General features: G+C 41.7%; 1 protein-coding gene across 7 annotated transcripts in view; it reads right to left on the reverse strand.

The window, feature by feature from the left end:
• The window catches only part of EBF1 (EBF transcription factor 1), a 268614-nt gene that overhangs the window by 55363 nt on the left and 193469 nt on the right, over positions 1-19782 (reverse strand). For 4 of the 7 annotated variants that reach the window (XM_009091498.4, XM_009091497.4, XM_050979651.1 and 1 more), the window contains exons 9-10: positions 13790-13920; positions 6045-6171 (exon numbers count right to left, since the gene is read on the reverse strand). In XM_009091498.4, the coding sequence (XP_009089746.2) occupies positions 6045-6171; positions 13790-13920 (258 nt within the window). Of the gene's footprint in view, positions 1-6044; positions 6172-13789; positions 13924-19782 lie in introns of all 7 variants that reach the window. The other 3 variants (XM_018915531.3, XM_009091496.4, XM_050979649.1) reach the window with 1 other exon arrangement.

Genomic DNA, 19782 nt, shown 5'->3' on the forward strand with positions numbered 1-19782 from the left:
GGGCTTGGAGGGAGACACTGCACCAGCCCCCCCTTGTTTTCCCTGCAGGCTCCTGGACCCAGCAGTGGTGCCACCAGTCCTTCAGGGACTGTGACAAACACCTCTGGAGTCCCCATGGCAAGCTGCACTTGGGAAGGAACACTTGGCACAGTGAGATAAAGTGGGAACCCAGTAAAATCTGCATTAGGATATTTTTTAAATAGTTGTTAGAAGGATTTTTTTTTTTTTTGCTTGTTTCCAGAGGAATTAATTAAATTTCCCTGGTAAAAGTTTACATTTACAAAGGTTTGTTTTTTGTTCATCCTTACTTGATTGTGCTCTAGAGAAAGGATTTACCATCTCTCCTCCACAGAGCCTCTCTGAGATGAGGAACAGACTGTCTAGGGAGCATCCAAAGCACAGGGTTACCTGAAGCAAAGGGCTCCCTGCTTTTCAGAACAGACAGCTCTTACTTTAAAATTTTTATATTTCTTTGCATTGAAAGATTTTTTCTTCTGTTCTTCTGCAGCACTTTCTGACTATTTAACTTCAAGACATCTGATACTTTTTATTCTGCCACCACTATTAATATTTACTAGTGAAAGGCAGATAAAAACTGCTGTTAAAAACAAATGGCATTCATTTGCTAGCTACCAGATCTCATAGCTGGTCACTCTTCTGGAGAAGGGATGGGCTCTATATTTAATTTCAGATTAATGATCCTCATATCTTTGAGATTGAAGAATTTTATAAACACATCAGGATAAAACCTGAGCCAGCATCAGACATGCTGGATTTTTTCTTTTATTTTTATTGTTCTGTTGATGGTGGCCCTCTCTCCTGATTCATACTAATCAGTTATTTAAGTGCTCATGATTTAATAATAAACACACATGAATGAGGCATTGTAAAACTAATGAGGTTGTGGATTTCTGATTTTGAGAATAACTGCCACTGGGTTTTAACATTTCCCAGGATCTAACAGCCACACAGCTATGGCCAAGGTTAGCTGGTGTAAGGGTCAAACTCCAGTCTGCAAGGATCAAGAAAAGCTCCACTGGGGCTAAAGGAACTTCTTGACAGCCAGTCTGTCTCTTATCACCACTTCTTTTTTTTTCCTTTTTGCTGATGTTCTTTTCTTTAGTGTACAAACTCCAGAACTCTCCATTCTGAAAACTGACTTTTCATTGATTATGTACCTTCTGAACTTAGCTATTGGTGCTTTCTTGAAAACAGAAAATTCTAGCAAAGGAAATCACTGAAATTCACCAGGTTGGAAATTTAAGGGACTCAAGATCAGCTTTTAAATGGTTCCAATTGTGACCAGATCTCTGTATGTGACTCCAACCTCTGCTTCCAGGACCATGGACTGAAGTTTTAGATGGTAACAGGTAGTTTTTATTCTCTTACTCTTGAAGGTATTTGACTTCAAAAAAATAAGACAATGATTCTCAGAAGACAACTACTCCTGTACTTCTGTAAGTAAAACCATCTAAAATTAAAAATCTGAAAATTAAAGCACCTAAAACAGAGACTTTTGGAAATGCTACCCAAATCACCTGTGATCTACAAGGCCCTTCCTCTTTGTACACAGACTCAAATGTTTTCAGAATTTTCCATACCATTTCTTCTTTGTAGCAAACAGGGGAGTGAAAAGTTCCCTGAGAAGCCCTGTGACATTTCAGAGACAGATGCAGTTTCCCAGAAATTCTGTGAATATGCTGACATCCACAGCACCAGGATTTCCACATCTCCCCACACAGAGTGGCCAAGAGTGTAACACAAACACTGGTCACTCCTGGCAGCGTCCACCCTGTCCTGCTCAGCCTTTGCCACAGTTACCCTGCAGGATCAGAGCTCAGCACGGGGGTTATTCCCAGCCCTGTGTGCCTACACTCATCCTCCATCCAGCCATTCCCATCAGCAGCACCAGAGAGCTCACAACAGAGCTCTCAACAAACCCCAGAGCTCACAACAACCCCAAAAGGCCCATGGGGGACTGGCCTCTCCCCTTGGAGCCCTGTCAGCACACAAGGGTTCAGCCCACAGCCTCCCTGCAAACCTAATGCAAATTAAAATGGTCCCTAAATTCCAACCTGTATCCAAGCATGTAACCTATTGCCAAAAGGAGCAGCAGTGTTTGGGGGGCTGCTCAGCCAAGAATCTGAATTAACCCATGTTGCACATAACCTTAGTGACACAGCTCTGTACTTCTGGCCCCTAGGAAGTCCTTTGCTCTGTTTTGGGAAAAAAACCACAAAATCTTAAACTGAGCAGGTGGTAGAAGACACAGCATAATGCATTTTTATGGGCCCTCCATATGTCCTTTCCAATATGCAGTGAGATAAATTCTCATCTCACTTACAGTCGTGCAGCCCCACTCAAATCTTGCAGCTTATATCCACTGCAAAAGTCTTTTATGAAATTCATGTTGACCATGGTGAATCCATTTTTTTAAACTAAACCAAACCCAAACAGAATCTCAAAGGCCTGTCTGGTATCACAAATTTGTGCCAACTCTCATTTCCTATTTGAGTCGACCTGAGTCACCTTCCCAAACTACCTATGGATTTGTAGCTTTCATCTCTTCCTTTATTTCAGTCTCTCCAGTCCTAAAATAATGGTAGTGACACACACTTGACTCCCAAGTTGTGACACAAAGCTGAATTCATTCAGTGCTCTCCAGTGCCAGAAGAGATTAGAGATGAGCAGTGCCACAGCAGGTCTGGGTATTTCTATGTGTAATATGGACTTTTTTCATTATTCCAAAATGAACACACATTCAAGGTGTGTTCAGACTTCTGTATTTCTGATAACGTTCTCTCAGGAATGTCAAAGCTTAAAATCTAAGAAATAATTGCTCTCTAAGTGCATGCTAATGGCTCGCTCTGCAGATGGAAAATAAAAAACTTATGTTTTCTTGTAAGCACAGGGTGACACTGGTTTATTTCTTTCAGAAATACTCACAAAAGCCAGGATCTTTCTGTATATATATGACCTTGATTCCTAGATGGCACATGAGCTACTTAGAGATCATGTTACTAAGTTATTTGCAGTGAAAGAGGAAAAAAAGGCTAAAATTAATGGGTCACTGGGTATTTTCTTCTGAGAACTTAACTACTTAACAGTAAGAAAAAAACAGTTTACAGCCAGGTGGCTTGAGGGGATATTTTGTTGAACGCTGATTAAAAATAATTTCTTCTAAATGAGACCTGACCACAAAATGGGACCATTAACGAGCAGGGACATTCTCACCAGAAAGGAAACTACGCTTGATCAACTCCTGCACCGCCCACAAACCCCAGGTCTTGTTCTCTCTCTCTCACACACCCTCTCCTTTGCTTCTCCCCCTGCTTTTTCTGCTCTCCCCTTTTCTTGTTCCTAATAGCTGGGTAAATAAGCAGCAAGTGATGCTGAAATGTTTTCGGCCAAAAACAGAGGCCAAACTCCTCTGAGAAAACATTTGGCCTCTGTGGTTTTGTAATATGTTCCAGAACACTGAGTTCACTGAAGAACATTGTGAAAAACTCCCATCGGCTGGAGTGATGCTGGGGAATGTTACTGTATCCCAGCTTCCAATTGGTCCATTTCCTGCAGGCCTTGTTAAAAAAAAAAAAAAAAAAGAAAAAAAAAAAAAAAAAAAAAAAAAAAAAAAAAAGAAAAAATAGTGCTATGTGGGAGTTAAAACAAGTTCTCATGGGAAAAATGAATGGCAAGAAATTCTAGCTTTAAAAGAAACAGCTAATCTGCTAGTTTGATTGTTCTTCAAAACTTACAATGAACCAATAATCCTAATTAAAACCACTTGGCCTAGTTCTCTAAAGCATCATAGCTTTTTCTATGCTTCGTTTGTACACACCATAGACTATTAGTTTTTTTCTAGTGCTCACTAACAAAGTGCTGACTTTGTTGGGATGGCTGAGCTAATTTCGTGAACTCAGTGTGAAACCTTAGCTAAACAAAATTGTGGTAATTTTCCTTAATTTGTAAAAGTGATTGGAGTGCAAACAAAATTTTCCTCTTGGGTCAATCCTATAATTTTCAATTAACTAAAACTAATCGGCAGGCATGTACTGAACCTGCATTTTGTTTAAAGGGCTGGAAGGCACTTCTGAAGGTCAGGATGCATTAATTGTTTTTATTTTAGTTTCATTTAGTCCTTTTTAAAAAGCTACATTTAAGTTCAGGCTGTGTCTAAAAGGAAAATGCAAATTGTGTGAGGTAGGATTTCAGTCTCAACACCTTTTCTGTATCTATTGTACCTCTGTCAGTAACTGCAGGAGAGATTTGTCCATGGACTGGATCACCTTTGATTTTATCATTATTGCTCAGTATTTCATAACTTCCATTTACTGGATGAAAAATACTGTGTTTTAAAGACCAACCAGAAAATGCATACATGGAAACACTCTCCCTACTGGGACACTTTATTTCCATTCAGCCATCTGCTTCTGGGCAGACAAGCTAAACTGCTGCCCTCCTTTTCACTAGAAAAGCTAATTAATGAGGATCTGAAAAGCAACCCCAAAATGGGTCCAGGCCATTTTTACATTTAAAGTCATCAAAAATTTCTTTGCAAAGTTAAGGGAAGCAGGTTTGCTCTTTTTTTCCCCTGCCATTTCACTAGCCCCAGGGGCAACCACCTCAGTGATGTGACAACAGGCAGGACAGCACAACTTCCTGCAAGAAAGAGAGGAGGAAAAGGATTCACCTCAAACAGCCCAAAGCTCTGGGCAACACCCTCCTGTCATGGCTCACACCATCAATTTGCACCAGCCATCAACTGACCTTTGCTTTTCCTTTTGTTCCAACACATTCAAAACTCTAATTTTTTGATATGGTGTGTTACTGTCCAATATATGGATTTCACACACATTGCTGAAATCATAATGCTCCCAAATAAACACACACAGCTTCCATAAGTGCCTGCTGCTCAGCCAGCAGGGCAATATGTGAGAATTTTAAGAGTCAGTTTAAAGAAACCCAGTGCATAATCTCATCTGGGGGAGAGGGTATTTGAAAAAGACAAAAAAGAATATAACCTTTGTTCAACTTGCTTAGTGTTACCAAAATTCAAATGAGAGTTTCCTGCCCAGCTGGAGCACAGAATTCTCTCCTCTGCCTCAAGTCTCTGAGTGTACACTGAGATGTGTGAGCCCAGTGGAACTCAGAATGCTTTAGTCACAACTATTTATGATAGATCCTAAAGTTCCAGGGGCAATTGAGGGTGAGGAAATGAATTGTACCGAGTTGTGCTGAACCACAGTTCAGGCAAACAGCTCCAGCATAGTCCTGTCTGTAGATGTGAACATCAACAAGTGCATTAAAAGCACATCAAAACCAGGGCAAAGCTGTTAATTCCTGGAGCACACAGGAATCAATGACACACATCCTTTTTAAAAAGTTAGGCTGCTACTTGATTTATTTCCCAGGCCATTCTTATAGCTACTGAGAGTGGTTTGACACTGACAGCACCTGCAAAGTTCCAGAGTGGGGGATTTTTTTGTTCGATTTTTGGGGCCCAAAACACTCAACTCAGTGGTCTCCAGTTTAGGAGAGCACCCCAAAGCACACTGCAAGTTGCTGTGTCTGCAGCACTGACTGGGCTGAGAGCTACTTGGGCTCCCTGGAAGCCAGAGAGTTATGGGGAGATGGGCTGGCAAACAGGCTTGGAACCCTTGCAACACCTGCTGGACAGCATGAGATGGAGATGTTTAGCAGGATCCTTCTCAAGGCAGGTTTGTGTGTCTGGCTCCTTGTGCTTGCACTCTTGCTCTGTTTGGTTCAGTGCTGGAGTATCTGTTTCCCTCCTTCCTCTCCCTCCTGAGTAAAGAGATGTCCCATTGTGAGAACAAACAAGCAAACAAAAATCCCACTCTGGTGTGCTTTCAGATTCATACCTACAGCCCCCCAGCTCTGACTCCAGCCTCAAACTGGTGCCTTCAGTGTCGTCCTCAGCCAAAACAATAAGATCAAGCAGAGCTTTTAATGACAAAGGCAGAAGCCCTAGCAAGGGTGATATATTGCCTGCCCTATTTTCCCTCCTACATTTAAAGCATCCATACCTGTGTAAATGAATCTTCCAGGCGTTCCCTTGCAAAACTGCTTAGACTTGTAGGACAATGTGACTTCTACAACCCCTGGGATGTGTCGGGGAGGCGTCTGTACACGGATGGCATGTGGAGTAATCAGCTAGAGAAAACATTGGGGAGGGGGAAGAAAGAGAAAACAAGCACTGTTAGATGCTGAACACTTCTTTGATAACACTTTCCTCTCAGATCACAGTAAATAAGCTTTGAAACATGTAATTAACCTGTCAGTGTTTGAGTACAATCTTGATGTAACCCACACAAAAGGCAGTGACCACAATGTTTACAGGCATTCTCGTAACAGCATTATTCCTGTTTTCATACATGGCAGGCACTTGTTTCCTAGTACAAGCATCAGCCCTGGTGTAATGCAATAACTGCAGCCTACAGCAGCAGGACACCCACGTTTGCTCAGATGAATTCTGGGGTCATGACAGTGTCCAACAAATCAGATCCATAAATGACACATGATTACATGTGTGAACATGGCACAGCACAAGTCCAAGGTTTTAAAAACTCCAGTCTCCAGCTGACATCTGTGCACTGGCAGAGCACCCTGTGCTACTGTTTTAATTCTCTATTCATTTTGTGGAGGTGCAACTGATTCCTGTAGAGATGCAGTCTTGGCTTCTAAAGGATGCTGGATCTTTCCTTCAAAATTATGAGAGCACTCAAAAACGATGTACCAAAGAAAACCATCTAGCCATCACTTCCAGTCTGCCTTCAGTGCAAAGACTGACACAATCTGAGAGGGCTTCTTCAGCTGTGGATTTACACAGAAATAAGTAGATAAACTTGAATTTCTTTTTATTGGGGCAGGGGATTCTGATCCTCTTGGCACAAAGGTTGGGGTGGGTCAGTGCTGCACTTTCCAGGCTCTAGACCATTTTTGCTTTTTCAGGATTCTGGGCTGGATTTAAAATGTGGTCCCTGAAATGTGTAGCAGAGACATCTAGGAGTTCACTAATTCATAGGAAGGTTAACTCAAATCTCTGCTGCTCTCAGAAGCTACAGCACTGTCTTCCCCATCACCAAAATGTCCTCTCCTCACTCAATGTGCTCCCTTAGAAAAAACAGTAAAAAGAGGTCCAGAGAAAAGATGACAGGATTGTGTCCAACAACCAAGATACAGCTCTGGCACATGGCTAATACTTCTCTGCCTGTGGCCCATTAATGACCCTCTAGAGAGGCAAATAAAACCAAGACCATAACCTGGCTTGACAGGTTATGAGCAAAATGTGAGCACCCCATGCAGCCAACTGCTCGATGCTCTTGGTCAAATCATATCCTGGATTAAGAAATAAATTTCAAGAGTTTTTTTTTTTAAATAAAAAGCTTATTTTGTTCTTATTTTTACTGGGAACCAAATGTTTCAGCATTGTAGTAAGGCCCTACCAAAAAACCCCAGACTTTGATCCAGTTCTTTGTTTAGGGCACGGGACTAAAAAAGAGCACAGAAGGAGAGTAATATCTGTCTGAGAGCCATCTGTGCTACAGAGGGAAATGGCACACACAGTAGGGAGCTCTCCATATTTAAAATAAGAAAATTAATATTAAATCAAGTTGAACGTCAAAACCAAAACTACCAGCATCAAATGCTCCAAGAGTTATCCGTATCCACAGAAGTCAGAAGCCACATGTCATTTTAGAAATTATCATGTAGGGGTTGATGTCTTCTTGTTTGGGAGCTCCAAAAGCATGTTTTCAGGCTCTGCTTTGGAATCATGTGGTTTAGAAACTCACTTACTTTTTAAAGAAACCTGCCTTTTTTCCTAAATTGCTCTCTCTATCAATTTGGGAAAAAGCCTAAAAATTAAAACAAAACCCAAAACTAAACCCCAAACTTCTATGAAATGCTTTTACTTAAACTGAGTTGTCTTTCAGTTGAGCTGACCAAAGCCTAAAAGTCCAGGCCAATTCTCTCCATGCCCTAAAAAGCCAGCAGAGGCAAAAGGCAATGCCAAGCAGCAATTGATTTCTTGTGCTTCAGACACCTCTCACGTTGGGATGAGCCATCCCTGGAAGCTTCAACCCTTCCCCACTGAACTAACATGACAAGTTTAGACCATTGGCTCAACTGTAAGCAGCCAAACATAACTGAGATAAATCCCATCCTCAAGTGGTTCTGGTTAACTGGGTGAACTGGCAAGATGTGAAAAAATTCATTGCATTTTTGGGAAAAAATATTTGTAAAAACAGCCAAGGATTTTAGTAGTAAAGGTTAACACGCTCATCTTACTACATCAGCATGAGCCTTGCATCCCTCACCCCCATTCTGGCGTGAGCTATACAGGCAGCTTCTGGTTGTATCTTTGAATTTCCCAGCATTTACTGGTCTGTCACCACTTTAATGTTCTTTAAACATAATTTGTGGCATTTTCCAATACTCATCTTCCCTGGTTCCCAAGAAACGTCTGACCTATTTATGGTCCATTGTTACAGAGAGCTGGGGAGAGTTAAGCAAGTTTCCTGGTTTGTTCTCCACAAACAGTTTGGTTTTCCTTTGTGCTCTGAAGTAAATAAGTTTAACTGTGTTTAAAACCACAAATATACAATAATGTCGCCCACACATTCCCAAAGGGTGAACATTATGTCTGAAGTCCTATGGTTTAGGACACTCAGGATGTATTTTATTCCTCTTTTCCCTACAACTAAAGCTTGGGAGGTATACCAGGAGAACACACATGCCTTTTCCTTTTGCTTTTTCTCTGTCACATCTGTCATTGACCACTGGCAGGGATTTGGTGCTGGGCCTTTGTTCTGGGTCAGCCTTCAGGTCTCCTGCACACAGAGGGAACTGGCCAGCTTGGTTACACACCAGGAGTTCCCTAGATTGCTGTCATAGCAGGAGATTGGCTTTAAGGGACAAAAAAATGTTCCTTTGCACATTGAAACCTCCCACCTTGGGTCTCAGATTCTGGTTCCACAGCTAGGAACTGGGAGCAGCTCTCCAAATTCTCCTGACTCTGGTTTGCAATCCAAGTGACCCAACTGGTGCTGTACACCTCTGGGCAGTCCAAGCCCATCCACAGCAAAAGCAGATCTGCCCCTGCCTTCCATAACTCCAGAATTATGGGATGCTTTCCTGTCAGCCTGGGGCCTGATGTGGGGAACCTAGTCCACCTTTTCTCCTTTTTCATTAAAATAGCCTGTTCCTTCTTCAGGGCACAATTTGCCTCAGATTTACATGGAAAGCATCTGGAGGAGGTGAGCTATCACCACCCAGGGATATTAAAAGTAAGACACCATTTCTGGATGCCTCTGAGCCCCAAAGAGATGGAGACTGATACAGATTTTTGGGGAAGCATCACAACGTGTTCACCCTGTTGTTTTTAAGCATCTGTCCTTGTCCAGTGACAACCACAAGACCCTGAGGTAGTTGAGCTCCCTGTGTGACCCAGCAGGGCCAGTTGTGCATCCTCACCTCAGCTGGGAACTCTTGGTGGATGAACAGACTCCAAAAGAACAACATGCCAGGAACCAAGAATCCCTAAATATGAGTTATGCCCCTTTCTGAATATATATTTTTAAATGTAAATCTTGAGCAAGGAATTAACCTGTGATTTGGACATGAACCAGGCAGACAAAATTCCCAGATCCATCCTCCTCCTCCTTTCCACCATTTAGCAAATTGAGAAATGGAGCTGGACATAAAATTAGTAACTGGACCTTTCTCCCAAGGGATTTGCAAGTGATTTGGCCTGATACTTAGCAACTGCATTTGCTGTTTGGTATAAATTCTTAGGTGTCAGCTTGACCTACAGTGGGCTGCACTAAAACCTGAGTTAGGGATCTTTTGAATGGTGGGCGGTGCCTGGCCTTCAAAATCCAAAACACATTTGGGCTGAGTGTGTACAACAAGACTCTTTCTGTGGTTTGCTAATATATTCTAGGCATTCTTGTGTGATACAGCATCATTTCACACTCTTCAGAGTGCCAGGTTACTTTCTTTTTTTAAAAGTGACATTTTATAAGGAGATGTCATTAATCTGAGTCACTAGTTTATTTTTGCATGCTTGAGCTCTGGTTTGTGGTTAGGGAAATGGTGACAATCAGTCATAAATTTGACTTTGACTCTGTGTGAAGAGGACCATTAGAAGAGGAATGAAGAAAAACCCCACCAACTGAAGGTAATGACAGCTTTCAGTGAGAACAGAACCCTTAGGGTACCTATATTTTAAAAAACAACCAATGACTTTGCATGCCTCAATTCTGGGCATCCAGATGCTGCTTAATAAGCCTTGGTTTGCAAAAAGAGGGTGCCTACTCATTTTTTAAAAATGAGTCAGAGCTCCAAAATAAGCACTCAAAGCCAGAGACTTCCAAAATCAATAACAAACATAAAAAGCGAAATAACAAACTGTGTTACAGAATTTGATTCAGCAGCAGTTAAAAAATAAAAAAATTAAAAAAAACCACAAAAAAGCCACCAAACCAAAAAATCATCCTCTGTTTTTGTGCTGTACAAAGGTAAAAAAAAAAAAAAAAAAGATGTGTCAGTGCTTCATCTTTTCTTAATATAAAAGAAAAAGAAGTTGTTTCCAGCTGACTCTGTACAGCTGCAGGAATGTTCTTGGCAGGAAAATGTTTGAAGAAATAGTTCATTTTAAGCAAATATTGTGGAATATTTATAAGAAACTAATTTTGTCTTCACAATCATGTATTTGCCCTGCAAGTCGACTCTCAAGAGTCTGAGCACCCCAACGGGAGAGAGAAACGAGGAGGGCTCTTATCAGCAGGGCCAATTTGGAATATCTGCGACATGCAGGGACCCAGAGCCTGGATAAACCCCCCAGATTGCAGCTCTGAGTGAGTGTGCACGGCACAGAGAGGCAGCAGAGCCTGTCTGGCACACAGAGTGTTTGCTGGGAGGCTCTGAGCACACCCAGCATGTGCACACCATGGAGCAGCGCTGTTTGTTTGGCGGTTACGAAAGTCCCTCGGAAAAAAATAAAAAGGCATTAGACAGCCCATTCTGCTGGGTTCTAAAAATACCAAGGGCTTTTAAAGGCATTTTTCTCAAGTAATATGGGAGGTAAGGATTAATTGAACCTACTGGCTTAGGGTATCTGCATTTCTGCTCAAAATTAATGTGACAAATTAAGTTTTTATTTAGTTCTCCCTGGCTGAGAAAGGTTGCAATTATGTTAGAGTGTTTACAGCTAAAATATATGTTTAAATAATAAATATATGTTTCAGAAACCATTTTAAACCTCCTTTTTTAACACAGTCAACTCCATTTCAAGCATATAAATATTTCAATTACAAAACTTGAATACATGTAAAATAAATTAAAAATATATTATTTACATTTCAAATTATTTATAACATGCTGCTTGACAGCAACAAATTCACTCTTAAAAGGAAGTTGTTTGGGGTTTTTTGACTCTTAACTTTACTTCTGAATTAGGGTAGCATTTATATTTTAAATATCCATGCAGCTCAGGTATTTACATGGATTTTGCTATAATAAAGTCTGAGTAATATAGGACCTTTATGATAATTACCTTCACAGCACCTCTCCAAAGAAGGTGACTAATCTTATTACTGTTTTAGAGAAAGGGAATTGAACTTTAAGTAGATTATACGATTTGCCCAAGGTCCCATGCAAAGTCTGTAGCAAAATGATGCTTAATTTCAATATTAGACTTCATCCCCCAAACCACCTGCAATTATAGCTGAAACTGAAGCTGGAAAAATCCACATGAAAATGCTCTGCAAGACTCATTCTTTTTTTTAGTCTCTGCCTATCTGGTTTTGTTTGGGATTTTCTGAAGCCCAGTTAAAATGATGTTTTGTTTGGATCCATGAAACAACTGGATGAACTTTAAAAGTTGTCCAGAATTAAATGACAAAATAATCTGGCTGAGTTTCCTCATAACTGGGCCTTACTGGCAACTCAGGATGAGCCTGCTCCAGTTTTGTAAAGGATTCAGATTCAGAGGTTTGACAGTTCAATTTTATACTCTATTAAAGTAAAACAAAAATGTTCTTCTTGGGTACTGAAAATTCCTTAGACATTTTTAGAAATGGGAAGGCAAATGAAAGAACTTATTTTGTACTTCATAGGTGGCTTGTATGTGTAACTTGAATTATTTATAGATCACTATTATTTAGGGATCACTCAGCTCATGCATTTCTGCACTTGTTTACCATGTTTGTCTGCTTCTTTTAGAAAGAATGTTCTTTTCTGCTATATGATTTCTGACTGCTCTCATAGGTTATGAAATGAGAAGCAGTTCTGTGAGAGGGAGGCAGTGAAAGAGCTGCAGCCCATTGCAGCATTCCCAGACAACAGACCGGCTTCAGTCCGGACCTCCTCTAACATTATTAATTCCATGACAAGGCCTTGCAACCATCAGCAACAATGTTTTGACCAGCACTCAGTCTCCTGAGATTAGAAATTGACAATTAATGGCTTCCACTAATAAATAGAATCAAGATTTATAATGAAAGATCCAATTCTGCAGCCCCGGAATTGGAGCAGTTTCCTCCCAGCCCCTTCACCTTTCCCTGCTAAACGTCTGCAGCCATAATGGCCTCAATGCTAACACACAAAATGCTTACACTGGGCCCAGGGGGCACTTTCATGATCACATAAGGGCTTCAGAATAGGGCTCATTTACTATCTCTCCTTTTCTGGAATGCCCTTTCATCCACACTTGTCCTCAAGTGGAAGGATGAGAGGGAGAGAGAGAATAGTGAAGGACATTAGAGAATACTCTTCACATGGAAAAAATGCTGCCATATGTGCAATGGAATCAGTAGGGGGAACGTGCTGGATATAAATTAAGCCGTGGTGTTGATTTAAGATTTACAGGATGTAAGGTAAAGCATCAGAAGATCCTCTCACCGCTGGGAAGTGTTGCGCAGATATTTCAGGGAGGCTGGGGTTTTTTTCAGTATTAAAATAATGAAAATTACAATTTCTTATTAAACCTCAAAAATGCTTTTGGAAAGCCCTAAGTTCAAAATATAAACCTTTCCTTGGAGCTGTCTCCCTGTGCCAGTGGGGGATCTCTGCCATGGTTTCTACAGCCCTGGCCATGGCCATTGGGGTGATGCTGCCTGGATTTTAACTTTCAGGGTTAAAATTTTAACTTAACAGAGTTTTGGGGAATGTCAGGCTCCACAATTAATTATGTGCTGGGAAAAGACAGGATTTAAGGAGCTGGGAGGAATAACAACAGAAAAAGAATGGATAAGAAACAAGGAAAGGGCTCCTGTGAAACTACAGGTATGAGGAGTCCACTGTGGATACAACGTGCTGCATTTGTTTGCTGCTATGAAAATTATATTTACAGAAAGTATATCCAGGCTTTAGAGATATGCTGTTCAGAGGTGCTGAATTCTGCAATCTCCACCTCATTGAGCAGCAGCTACCAGCAGCCAGTTTCCCTGGAAAGTGGGATCACCTAAACATTTGTTTCTGTGGGGCCTTAGCTATTGTAGTGCTAAACACAGAATTATTCACACAGGCACCTTTCCTTGGAATAAAACCCACTGAGCTAAATTCTGGGCCAGCACGAGAAGATGCAAATCCCCCTGGCTATAATGGGTTCCTGCCACAGGTAAATTTGACTAATCATTTTCATAAAACTGAGCGAGGCAAGGATCTGTGTGTCGACATTTGTTGCTGATTTAGCATGTGGCCCAGAGAAAGGACAGGCTGGCTACAAGGAGACAAAGCTGTGAGACATTAGCTATGAGACAACACCTACCTCACTCCAAACCAGCATGGTGCCGAATATGACCTGTAACCCATCAAAGAAATTGTCTCCTATGATGATGACAGTGGCACCTCCTGTAGTCCATCCTTCACTTGGACTGATGGCTTTGATACATGGTGTAGCTGCTTTTCAACACACATGAAAAAGAGAAGTATTCTGCTGTTAGAACTGGATTTTAATGATAGAAGACGTGTGAAAAATAAAATAAAAGGAGCTTTCATTTCCCCCCCTTACTAACACAAAGATTTCAGCAATCATTTTCTTTATAGTACATATGCATGACTTCAAACTCTATCTTTGGAAACATTTTTTTCCTTAATTAATTTCTGTTTGTTTTTATTATCTGCATTGAAAAACATATTTTTGTTTAAATTCTACATTAACAAAAAGATCACAGCATGATGGGCAGAGACCAATTGGAAATCAAGACACATCCCTTTTTTTATTGTATGTGAAATGCACAAGACCTAAGTTAATAAAACAATCTCCAGTAAGCTTGCTTTATTATCCATCAGAACCCAAACTCACCAAGGAAACTCCCATAAATATTATGGAAAATATTGGCAAAATAAAAAAGGGTGTAACCCTCAGCATTTCTCTAAGTGTTCTGCAATCAGATCCAGGTTGTTCAGTATGAAACCATCCTGCCCTGATTAATGCTTTGGCTACTACAAAAAAAACAACACCCCACAACCAAAGCCACAGCTGCCATCCAGTCATTCCAGTTGTATTGCATCTACAGGATAAACAAGATGTGTGTGCAACACATTTTGCCATATCCATGGAGCCTCACAGCCACTTTCTTGGCATTGCATCTACTCAGAGCCACTGAGAGGATGTTGAAAACTCAAGTGCTGCTCAAATCTTGGACTAAGAGCTTCTGCTTTAAGAATTTGTAGGCAGAAGCAGCTCAAATATTGGTGGGCTGGGGCAGTATAAACATTCACATATTGATTCTCCTCCTCTGCAGCACAGGGGCACCTTGGAATTTCACAGTGCTGAAGCAACAGAAATAATATTACTGTAAAAATAGGCAGGAAGCCCTGAGTAACTCCACTCCTGCTCCTCCACAATGCTGTGGAGTCTTAGTGTGGTCACACAGGTTGATGGGAAGAAGCAACTTCACCCAAGATGCTACCAATTTTTCCTTGCATGAGGTGAGAATATGGCACTGGTAATATTAGATAACATTTTAAGTAAAGCAGGTACTACAATAATTTCATTACTCATGGAAAACAGGTTCAAGGAGCAGCACAGCTCCACCAGCCAACCTCAGGGATGGAAGGAATGATTCTTTCCTGTAGCTATGAAGCCAGAGGGAAGAGGCTGCACTGCAAACTCAGGGATGGATGCCACTGCCCAGTTTTAGGGTTGGTGGCATTTGGCTCTGAACTGCCACTTGATGGAAAGGCTGATTGAGCTGGTAATTTGTTTTGTAACTTTGATTATTTGATGATGTACTCAAGGAAGAGCACTCAGGCACTTCCTCAGGTAAGGACTCAGTAGGAAGATGGGGATATTAAAGCCACCATCCAGGATAAAAGCCTCACCCTCATGAGTTACTCAGCGTGGCAGTGTAGTGAGTTACTTAATGAGGCACAGCCCCTGTCCTAAATTCTTCTAATTGTAAAGACAGGAAATTAATTCATTCACAGAAGCCTCATTCAAAATGCTCCAGACATAAAGTGCTAAAGAGACCCCATGCATCTTTATGCTCCCTCAGTGAAGTTCTGGTTGGTTGGAGCTGATTGCAAGAGCCAGTGTGGCTGCTGGGAAGCTCCTTCCCCCCAGCCCCTGGGCAGGGTGGGTGGGTGGGGAGCTGGGAAGCAGGAGGGAGCTGGGAAGGAGCAGTTGAGTCACCCTGAGCAGTGTTTCTGTGAGCACTGCCCCAGCCTCACACCACTGGTGGTGGCAGGCACGGATGGGGAGCAAACCGACCCCGGCCCTACCTACAAAAGGTTGCAAGTGTCAGAACAAACTTTTCCACTACTTAAGCTGGTGGGGATGCCAGCTCCAGGGAAAAACACAAACAGGCAGCAAAAAAAATCATTACCCTACTCCAAACTTGGCAGAGTACAGCCATTAACTTTTACATGAGCTAACAAAAGAAACATCCTGACATTACCGTCACGAAAACGTAGCGCGCGCACAGAAGTAACTTCAATATGTTTAATTTGGATTCAAATTACTTGCATAAAACTGTGCATAAAAACCACTGAGATGTCCAAAAGCAAATGCTTTTCCTTCAGCCAAGCTCACAGCAACAGATTTACAGTGAAAGCAGCTTTTCAAAACGCCATCTAGCCCTTTCACAGAATCAAACTTTTTCATAAATAAAAATTAAAATCACTTCCAAATTACACCCTCTCCAGTATTCCCAGTTGATTGTGGACACATACCCCCCACAATAAAACCCAGAGATAATCAGTTTCCCATGTGTCAGAGAATGAGCTACTTTTCTTAAAGACTACAAGCAACTTTTTTTTTTCCTAAATACCAGTGAATAAAAACTATTTGAGACCATAAGCCATTAACAGGAAACATATGCAGGCTTTGCTGAAAGGGTTGTCAAGCACTGGAAGAGGCTGCCCAGGGAAGTCACAATCCCTAGAGGTATTTAGAAGCCATGTAGATGTGGCACTTGGGGACACGGTTCAGCGGTGGGCTTGGCAGTGCTGGGTTTACAGTTGAACTCAATCTTAGAGGTTTTTTCCAACATGAATGACTCTACAATTGAAAATTACAGAGTCAAGTAATCTTTAGAGTGAATGCAAGATGCTCTTGTGTAGTTACAGGACCCCACAAAAAAGTTCTTGCTGTTTATGTTGTGATGTTCTTTGCACTCCCTACGGTGCACTCAGAGGTTCAAGTTGCTGTCCTGGCTGTGCTGCCTCATGTATTTGATTCTAATATTTTATAAATGTATTTGCTTCATATCAAACACATGCCAAGTCCCATCCATGGGAGCCAGGGGAACTGAGGCAGACACTCAGGGCTCTGTGCTGAGCTGGGACTGTCAGTTCTTCACTGTGACACTCTCACCTGCAAAGCCACTGTGACCAACAGCACATGGCATTTTATTTAAACATGCAGGAATTGTGCTGAATCAGTGCCTCAAACCTGCTGGCAATAGCCCAGGACATCTCCTCGGAGGATAAAACGTCAGGACTTGGTGGTTTAATCACCAGGGCAGGATGGAGCCCTTTGCAGGCCTTGCCTGAGGTGGAGCAAGAGCACTGTGCATTCCCAAAAGATTTCAGGGCATTATTTTCCCATGCCACAAAAACCAGAGGAACTCCCCAGCTTTCCCCACACAAACTCTCTTATTTTAAGTGCAAGTGTCTGTTAAGGTTGGAAGGGCTGCAGGAGGTGCTGCCCAGCCAGGGAAGTGGCTCTGAAGGGCTGCATCCCAAGGAAGACGTGCTGAGGGAGGCATGCAGACTGCTACCTGTTTTTGAGGGCACAAACCATGTTTATACAATGACATATTTGCAATAACCAGTGTCATTCAGGACACTGGTCTCTCTCAAACTTTGCCTTTCCCAGGCCCTTTGCTTGGAGCACCAAGGAGGATGGAATTGGGTCCTGTTGGCAGCATCACCACAGGTAACACTGGGAGGGGGCAAGGCAATGACCTCAGCTCTATTTCTGCCCCTGGTACAAATGTCTGGCCAGCTCAGGCCCTCTGCTCTTCATACTTCTGCTCTTAATCACTTGGCAACTTTCAAAGCACTGTCTGGAAAGTGTTTACTTCTGTGCAACCCTAGGAAAACAGAGCTAGGCAGAATAATCTTTTCACTGGAGGCATTGATTTTTCTACATTTTGTTTTGGTCAGAAGACAAACCAAAATACAGAACTTTTCTTTTTTTTTTTTTTTTTGCAGAATGCCAAGTTCCAGAATCTCTACCTCGAATTAACTATAACACTTTTCAACACCTCCAAGAAAAACAAAATGCTTTGTTTCAAAATATTATCACTTCTCATACCCTTCTGTAACCCCAAAGCATCGTTTCTGAAATGGTGTTTTTAAAACAAATAGAAAAAAAGGTTACATAAAATTTAACTTTTTCTGTCAAAAAAGACTTTTTAGTCCAAGTCTGAACCTTCACTGATAAAAAAATACAGTGATGGACTTTAGACCAGTCCTAATCAAGGCATGATTGATAACAAGAACAGACTTTAAGTCCAGGGAAGAATTATAACCAAAAAAAAAAAAATAAATTGCTCATTCCTACATAGATGAACTTTTCTCTTGTTGTTGAATGAACAGCTGGAAGCCAACTACAATAAGAACCAGAGACTTTGGTGGCCCAGCTATCAGACAGGGATTTCAGACTCTTTGGTGTGAGTGTGTCACATTCACTGTGTTTTCTCAGAAGAGCTGGGCTGAGGGAAAACCAAACATCTGCCTCCAGCTGCAGCAGGACCCTGCAGCTCCTCACTGAAGGTGATGTGGCCACATCCTCCAGCTGCTGAAATGGCCTCAATGAGCTGCTCTTCTCTGCACAACAGCAGGGCAAGTCAGAGCCCACGCGTGCCACGTCCCCCTGTGCTGCTCCCGTGGGCCAGGCTCACAGGCAGAGGTGGCAGAGGAGGTTCTGCCATCCCAAACTTACTGAGGCCATTGGGAATCTTGCCACTGGCTTCAAAGCTAAGGGCTCCATCAATAAACCTTTAGGATTTATGAGCAAAAACCTTCGTGGCTCCAAGGAAAACAATGTTCTTATAAAATCTTCGTTTTTCTCAATGTACACGTTGATAAAATCTTATCCCCTCCCTCCCAAAGGATGGCAGGTACCCACTCCAGCACATGGGGAGCAAAAAAAGGAAAAGTTTTTTGTTGTGTGCTGCATGTGCCAGTGTGTTCCTGTGTTCCCACACTTCCCAGCTACTGATACACAGGGATTTTTCTCCCCTCAAACTGTGACAATAAAATGATTACCCCGCCACAGTTTAGCATAATGGTTCAGAAACGCTCGTGGCATATTGCAGAGTTAAAGTGGAAATTATTAGGTAGCTCTTCTTTGTTATAATAATGATCACTCCACAAATAAAAGCTCTTCTCCCAAAGGTACTGCAAGGCACAAAATGCTAATTCTGAAGATTATGTGTGCGCTTTTATTAAATATTACTCTGCCCTGTCTGTTTGAGGGCTTCACTGCTCTGATTGTTTTATGAGTGCCATGTTAATGTCAGCCCCATCTTGCTAGCAGCAGGCACACATTTTAGCTTTTGTAGGAGAGTTGATCAAAGGCCACGTGCTGAGGGAATTGCTGAGAAAACACGGACAAGCGATAAAAATCTAACAGATTAATTGGTTTAAATTTCATTTCAGGGCATTGAACTTTGGCTCAGGACACAAGTACTACACTACCAGTCAGGGCCTAATTACCACATTTCCAATTTGCCTCTGAACAATGCTTGGCAGGGAGAATAATAGCGGTACTAATAATACTAATAACAATAATAATAATAATTATAATAATAACAACAACTAAACAACAGCAACAATGTCTCCTCTTAGCTTCTTGTACACATTTAACAACTAACTTCATGTGCAGGCAATTGCAGGAGGAAATTCCTCTTCTCCCACCACCACCCACCTGCCTCCTGAGCATTTCTACCTGCCTCAAACAGCACCTGATGACAGAAAAAATAACAGACAGCCTCAGGAGCATCTGAACTCACAGAATCAATAATCTACCAACTCCAGCGCCTCACAAACACACACTGGACGTTTCATACTCTTAATTAGGGACCTGCATTTCTAAACAGAGATAGCTTTTTATCCTCCAACAGAAATGATCTGTTCCACTGATAGAAAACAGAGGCCGGAGGGAAAAAAACATATTTACCACAAAGTTTATGGGTGGCCTTGGAATAAGGGTTAATTGAGCTTAGAGGTAAATGTTCACTGAGGTGAATTAGTGGGATGCACAGCTATCAGCAGGGCTCTGGGACTGCTCCTATTTAGCTTCTGAAA

This window comes from Serinus canaria, chromosome 13 (genome assembly GCF_022539315.1).
Source record: "Serinus canaria isolate serCan28SL12 chromosome 13, serCan2020, whole genome shotgun sequence".
In the NCBI taxonomy this organism is placed as follows: Eukaryota; Metazoa; Chordata; class Aves; order Passeriformes; family Fringillidae; genus Serinus; species Serinus canaria.